At 43.6% G+C, this 7,210-nt stretch overlaps 1 protein-coding gene across 1 annotated transcript; it reads left to right on the top strand.

Moving 5' to 3' along the window:
* The first annotated feature begins 1,168 nt into the window (after positions 1–1,168).
* On the top strand, positions 1,169–3,796 carry GJE1 (gap junction protein epsilon 1). Its single transcript, XM_055714701.1, has 3 exons — positions 1,169–1,260; positions 1,852–2,034; positions 2,425–3,796. Exons 1-3 carry the CDS (start codon positions 1,222–1,224, stop codon positions 2,818–2,820), a joined length of 618 nt encoding a protein of 205 aa, XP_055570676.1. The 5' UTR covers positions 1,169–1,221; the 3' UTR covers positions 2,821–3,796.
* The last annotated feature ends 3,414 nt before the right edge of the window (positions 3,797–7,210 follow it).

Below are 7,210 nucleotides of genomic sequence, written 5' to 3'. Positions count from 1 at the left end.
ACCCCGTTTCAGTGCTACTAATACAGCAATTCTTACAGTATATTTATCTTCAGGAGATAAATATTTAACTACCTGAAAAAGGAGCTGTAGTAAATAGCACACTTATTGAAGTGCTTGTCACTTTCTTTGTAATCCAGCTACTTTAGCAGATGCAGGACAGGTTCCCCTTAGAAAGGGTGTTCCAATGTCTTACAGCAGTTACTCCAACTGTGCCGTGTGTTACCTTTAAGTTGCAGCAGCTGAATTCACATATAAAATGAACCCAAATCCACACCTCTTCCCTCCTCCTGCCTGTTTCCACGGAGGGGGGATGGGAAAATACTATTTGTTACATCAGCTTGAAGCCATGCTGCAACTGGTTATAAAGGAAGCTCTCTCATGAGTTTAGAGGCAAGAGAGTAAATTCCCTTTAGGATTTGGTGGCTGGATTTCACTTTCCTGTGCATCCTCTTCAGAATGCTGAGTAAGCTACTGTGCACCAGTGACTGAATAACAAGCTACCTCTTCCCTTCCTCTGGGTTTCCATCTCCATCCTTCCTCACTCCACCTTCTCATAAAACTCCCACTAGGTTCAAACTGACAGGTTGAGCCAAGTTCCTATGCCTGTTTGCCAGCAGGAGTGTGTGGTGCATACATGAGCTCACATGCATAGCTCTGGAGTTCTTTCAACTGTCCATATGGAGTATGCCAGCAAATTATTAATAGCAATTATTGCCATTAAGTTATTTGTAGCAATATTGGAGTGGTTAATATTGTTTCCTTTAATACGTTTGCCGTTGTTTCATTGAATCCAGAATCTTGGACCTACAGCTTCCACATCTGGTTGCATACTACTTTTTTATTGGATTTAGTTAAAAATAAGTTATTAAACTCCAGACGGTGTAAACTGAACTGCTCAGCAGCCCAGGAGGCTGCCGCTGTGCCCCACCTCAGGGCCGGGGCGGTCGAGGGGCAGTGCGGGGGCCGGCGCCGGGACGGGGTGGCAGTGGGTGCAGCGGGTACCCCCGGGCGGGGCGGCAGGCAGGCGGCAGGGCGCGGGGGGCACCCGGCAGCGGCGGGGCAGGGGTGGCCGGCGCTGCTGACGGTGCCGGGCGGGGATTACCGCCTGGGGGCCCCGCTATCGCCGCGCCCGCTCCCTGCCCGAAAGCCGGAGCCCGCCCGGGGGCGACGGGCGGAGCGAGCCGGGGCCGGGGCTGGCTGCGCAGGGCGCCTTCCCCCGACATGTCCCCCAACTACATGAGGAGCTTCTCGGAGGGATGTGTGAGTACGCGGGGCGGACCCGGGGCCGGCAGCCGGCAGCCAGAGCTCCGGCCCCCGACGGCCAGGGAGCCGCGCCGCGCCCCCCAGCCCCGGGCACGAAGCCGCGGTGCGGGTGGTCTGCCTGCCGCGGCCGCTCAGCAGCAGCAGCAGGCCTGCCAGGGTGCTAGGAATGCCCCTGAGGGGAAGCCGACATGTAATTTGCAAGAATAAGTATCCTTAGGTTTGATGATGAGTTATTTTGGCATCATTTGACATCGCGTAAATCAACAGAGCCGCAAAACGAACGGACTCGCGGTCGGAGCGCTCAGCTCTGCCTGGCGCATTGTGCACCAGCAGGATATGTGTAACGGCGGTGAAACAAATCAACTGCTCAGTGCTGGACGAATGTTTACATAAATTTAGCAGCAACAATAAAAGCTTCTAAGCCATTATTTTGTTAGAAAGCTACTGCAGCCTTCATAGGCAAACCCCCTCCTTTTTAAAACAAATAGAATAAAATAAGTATTTTGGATAATGAAAAAGAGCAAGTAGGCCTCCAACAATAACGCTGTTCATTTTTGTTTTCATGCTGAACACGTCTGTGATTTGCAGCTCAGGCCACCAACGGTCATTGGCCAGTTCCACACGCTTTTCTTTGGCTCGGTTCGTATGTTTTTCCTCGGCGTTTTGGGCTTTGCTGTTTATGGCAATGAGGCCTTGCATTTCAGCTGCGACCCAGACAAGAGAGAGGTTAATCTTTTCTGTTACAACCAGTTCAGGCCTATAACTCCTCAGGTAATTTTTTTTTTTTTAATTGTAGAAATCCAATGTTAAGAAAATAAACTGCAGAAGTTAAACATAGTTGTTCCATATAAGTAGTAACAACTGACTGGGCGAATTATCACTTAGCTTTTTCATGAACGGTTTCCTTTTAATAACCTTTAATCTGTGACTAAATATAGAGTTGTGTTTTCTGTCCTTTGTAACAACAATCCTCACAGTTCAGAAACCAACTGAACTTTGCAAATTAAAAACATAACAGTGATTTTTACCTTTATTGTCATCTGTTTATACATTTGTTATATATTAAAAAACAGACTTGCAAAATGTTCCAGTATGTGCATGTTTTAGCTGTCATAATGCAGTTGTAAATGATCTGACAACTACATTTCTGCTACATTTTAGGTATTCTGGGCGTTACAGCTGGTGATTGTACTGGTACCTGGAGCTTTTTTTCACCTTTATGCTGCATGTAAAAGCATCAAACAGGAAGATATCCTCCAAAAGTCGTTCTATACAGCTTTTTATATCTTCTCTGTTTTCCTAAGGATTATCCTTGAAGCTGTGGCTTTTTGGCTTCAGATTCAGCTCTTTGGTTTCAAAGTGAACGCAATCTACATGTGTGATGTGAGAGCACTTGAAAAAAAGTTTAACATTACCCGGTGCATGGTGCCAGAGCACTTAGAAAAGACAATTTTTCTTATTGCAATGTACACGTTTACTGTGACTACAGTGGTCTTGTGCATTGCTGAAATTTTTGAGATCTCATGTAGAAGGCTAGGTTTGTTAAAAACTCAGTGATGTCAACCAGTTCTAGTTATTTACCATCCAGTCCACCTGCAGTTTTAAAACAATGATTTCAAGCTATAACAAAAAAGTATCTGTCCTCTATGCAGTGTTGCAGAAGAGAACCACACTGGTGATTACTGCTGCTGGAGAGTAGTCATCTGACACTTATTCCTCATCTAAAAAACTACAAATAATCTTTTTTTTTTCATGTCAAGAACAAAGGCAATAAGATTTACAAGCGTAATATGTGTTCATGTCCTGCCACATACAATAGTTTTGCCTCCAGAGGAGTATCTGTATGTGAGCAGGAGGTTATTTATAAACATATTTTTATTCACAGCTTTTCTAAACACATGCAATTCAAGGTAACAAGGTTCTTGACCTTCCAGGAAAAACTATTCCAAATTTCTTACATATTCTTATGGCTTGAGAATTAAGCAGTAATGGTGGATAATGTCTGGGTACCAAAAAGCATTCAAATATTTTCCCAAGCTGTGCCACTGCTGCAACCTGCATCTCAGACCCCAGGGGCAAAGACTCCTGGTTAGGCTGTGGTGAAAACATATCCATCAATATCAACTTACTTTGCCAGCAGTCCAGCTAGTGTCATAAAGACTAACATGGTATTCTTTGTGCTGATTGGAACGCCTTACCCTCATTATGTTTTGGCTTACGATGTAGAAGACTTCTACTAATTTTGTATGATCACATTTTAAAGGGGTAAAAGGGCTTTATGCCTTCATTTTGCATAAGAAGCTTAAAAGTGTCAAAAGAAAATCTTGGAGAAAAGCCTTTCCTGGGTGCAATCATGCCTTGATTTCAGCGAGAGTTTTGCTTGTGTGTGACTGCAGAACTGGGTTTACAGAATATTTTGCTGTGTGTGTCACATCTAAGTTTTTATTGCTCTGACGAAAGTTGCTAGAATAACATTTAAAAAGAAGTCTACATACTAAAATTATTGCATGCAAGAAGTGTATTTGGATAGGTTAGGTCTTGAACTTTATATAGGTATCTGGTATTTTTGTGTGCAACAGCTTCTTCTTAAGGACTAATAGACATCTTGAACTTAGAATTGATTTAATTCCTTGTGCTGAAGTGACGTAACAGAAAAATAAAAAGCAGATTTCAGAACTGAAAGGAAAGGAGGAGGTAGCTTCCCTGTATAAAATATACACAAATAGCAGTCATAACAATTAGCTATTTCCCATTTGTTTTTCAAATACCCTCATCAATGGAAGGTTGCTTCCTCTTCCTCATTCATCATTTCTGTTCTGAATCTCAGTGAAACAAGAGACAGATTCATCACTACTTAACAGTGATCCAGGAACCAGCCAGGAACCACATTCAGTCAAAAGGAATCCATCAGCATCTTTGGACACAGTTTGAGGCCTGTAACACTGAAGGGAGGAACATTTTTGCTTCTTGAATCAAATTCAACTTATGTGAAAACATTCAGTATAAAAGTATAAAAAGTTGAGATCCCAGTGACAGCATTTGGGTCCTTTCAGGAATATTTGGAAAATTGTGGGAAAATGACTACAAAATCTTTTAGCTAGCTAAATTAGCTTAACTAACTGACTGTTCGTTAAGCAGATCCAAAAAAGGTTGGGTCGCAAGAGCCTTGTAAACCTCACCCACAGAAGTAGTCCTCGTTACATAAATGGAATTGCATGATTTAGGTGTCTTGGATTTGATGGATTCTGGGCCATTTAAATCAAAGTGAGTCACCACTAGATGTATTAATATTTTTAACATGCCTATCAAGAACAAGATGTTAAATTTCAATACATTCACTATATTAAAGCATTAATGTGTCATTTTTTCCCTATGGAAATATATTGTATGTTGTCTTAAATACATGTCCAGTTAACACTATCAGATTTGCACAAAATTGAACTAGTTATTTTATATTTGTAAGCATTATAATTGGAATAAGAATCACTGTGCTAACTTTTTGTTTGCATAATATACCATGTGCTTTGGCCGATACATGGTTTTTTGTTGCATACACTGGTATCCATCTGGAATTATTCTTTGCAATTTAAACTTGTAATCTCAGATAAAAAAATACCTATTTATAAATAAAATACAATATATATTTTACTACTAAAGAATTTACTTCCATGTGGTAGACACAGTTGTAACCAACTGTACTCAAATCACACTTAGTTAGATGTTTGTATAACAATAAAAAACCTCATCACAACCTCATCAGTATTTTCCCTGGTGCTTAATATTTCTATTGCTTGTTGCTCTTCTTCTGTAGATTTTAAAACACTTCAGAAAGGTCAGAGGAGTGCCAAAACCCCCAGCCCCTCAGGGGATTTCCTTGTTACCATCAAGAGCCTTGCAGAGACAGGACTGGCATGGGACTGTCTGAGGACCCCTGTGGGACTCTAGGCACCAGATTACCCACCACCATGCCCTTTCCCTTGGTGGTCAAGATCTGGAACATATGAAAACATGTTGTTCTTCCAAATGGGATACAACGCAGATTTTTTCTGCATTTCCGGTGAAATTAAAATTGTCAAATTTCTTAGTTTCTTTTTCATTTAAAAAAAATTGTGCATTATTGCCTTTTAGTGCAGATGTTTTTCTGTGACTGATTCCATCATTAGTTTCTGAAACATGTTGATGGATATATTACGTCCATGTAAAGAAACTATTTCCCCATGGTTGTCAACACTTCTCTATCCTATATTGCCATTTGTTTTGCTAGCATTCATTGTATTCTCAAGTGTTTCTAAACTTTTCTTTCTTCTGCATCTTCCAAACTCCCACCATTTCTATGCTCACTTACATTGCTTTCTATCAACTTCCTTCTACCCTTACTCCCTCTGCGATTTATAACATATCTGCATGCGTTTCTCAGTGTTGCATTGATTGTATCTGAAATGCTTAGCAAATAGTTAGAGAAGATCCTGAAGACTTTTTTTGCCATTATCAAAGGAATAATATAATACACTTGGTGTTTCTTTGATTCAATTTTTTTTTACACAGCAAACATGAAGTCCTGTCTCCCAGAACACAGTAGGAAGTGTTTTTGTTGCTTACATCAGGGTCACATTATAAATGCTTCTTGTTTTCCACCATACTCTAGCTGCCTCATTTTCACAGACAGCACTCAAAGCAATCCCCAGATCATGCATTTGCAGTCGGTTTTGTCTCTAGCAGGGTATCATGCCCATTGCAGTTCTCATTTAACAAAGAGCTGTAATTGTTCCCTCCATCATCTTCAATGAAACAAATAGACCCAGTAAGTGACGTGATTGCCTTTATATCAAAGGTATAGATGCTCAGGGCCAGCCAACTTCCAGTATGTCACCACAACATCACAGTTCTATCCCAGAACTCCTTGTTTTGTTCCTTTTTTGGCTTCATTTCTTCTGATCAGCCATCATTTCCCTTCCATTCTCTTTTCAGCACTCTCCCATGATAGCTATTAGACAATGCAGCTACCTCTTCTACCATGTGTCTCCCTCCAACAGGCATCTTCCTTTACACCCTGGAGCACTGACATTCTTTTGTCTTGCAAAGAGCTGTTTTGAGACCAGGAGGAAGTGTGGCAACAGGGCCATTTAAAAGAAATGTTAAAATCATTTTACTATGTTGTCAGAATGAGAAGATGACAAACACTGAAAAAACTTACATTGCAGTTTCTGAGATCCATTTAAAAACATTTTGTTTCAACAGTTCCCATTTCTTTTGCTGTTCTTAACCCCTCTCAGCAAAAACAGAAATCCCTGGAGGTTCCGCAGAGAAGACGTTATCTGGGAAGCGGTGATCCAGGAAGATGTACTTTCCAGGGCTGGCGGACTTGCTGAGAGCTGCCAGGAAGCAGCCCAGTCCAGCGGAGTGCTGTGAGCCAGGCCACGGCCGGGCAAGGCTTCCCCTGCCAGCAGCAGGACGAAGGGTGGAGGCCCAGGAGCGGAGGCCCAGGAGTGGAGGTGCATTTCAGTGCTCGAGGGCCTCCCAGACCTCCGGTGAGCCTCGGGGTGGCACAAGGGGAAGGTTCTGCAATCTGAAAAGCGATTTTACTTGCAGATCTGCCTACACGGGTTAAATCTACACGGTTCTATGGGCTGATGGGCCAAAGGGGAAGAGAAGGGCCAGGACCAGGCCACCATCCCCATGATGGACCGAGGTCTCCAGGCCCCTCCACAGGGCGGCTGTGGGGCGCGTTTCAAACACTAACGCAGCCACGCAGGCGCCGCATGAGGCTGCACGTCCCCGCGGCCGGGCGGGCGGCCGGACCAGTCCGACCGCCTGCGACGGGCCACAGCGCGGCTGAGGCGCCCCGCCGCTTCCCCCTCCCGACCAGCAGGGGGCGCGCTTCCCGGGAGCAGCGCCACCGGCGGCGGCCCGCCCACCACGCACGCGCCCCAGCGTCCCGTACCGGAAG

The sequence above is a fragment of the Falco cherrug genome, chromosome 6, assembly GCF_023634085.1.
Source record: "Falco cherrug isolate bFalChe1 chromosome 6, bFalChe1.pri, whole genome shotgun sequence".
Lineage (NCBI taxonomy): Eukaryota > Metazoa > Chordata > Aves > Falconiformes > Falconidae > Falco > Falco cherrug.
This window is presented reverse-complemented; position numbering and strand designations above follow the sequence as displayed.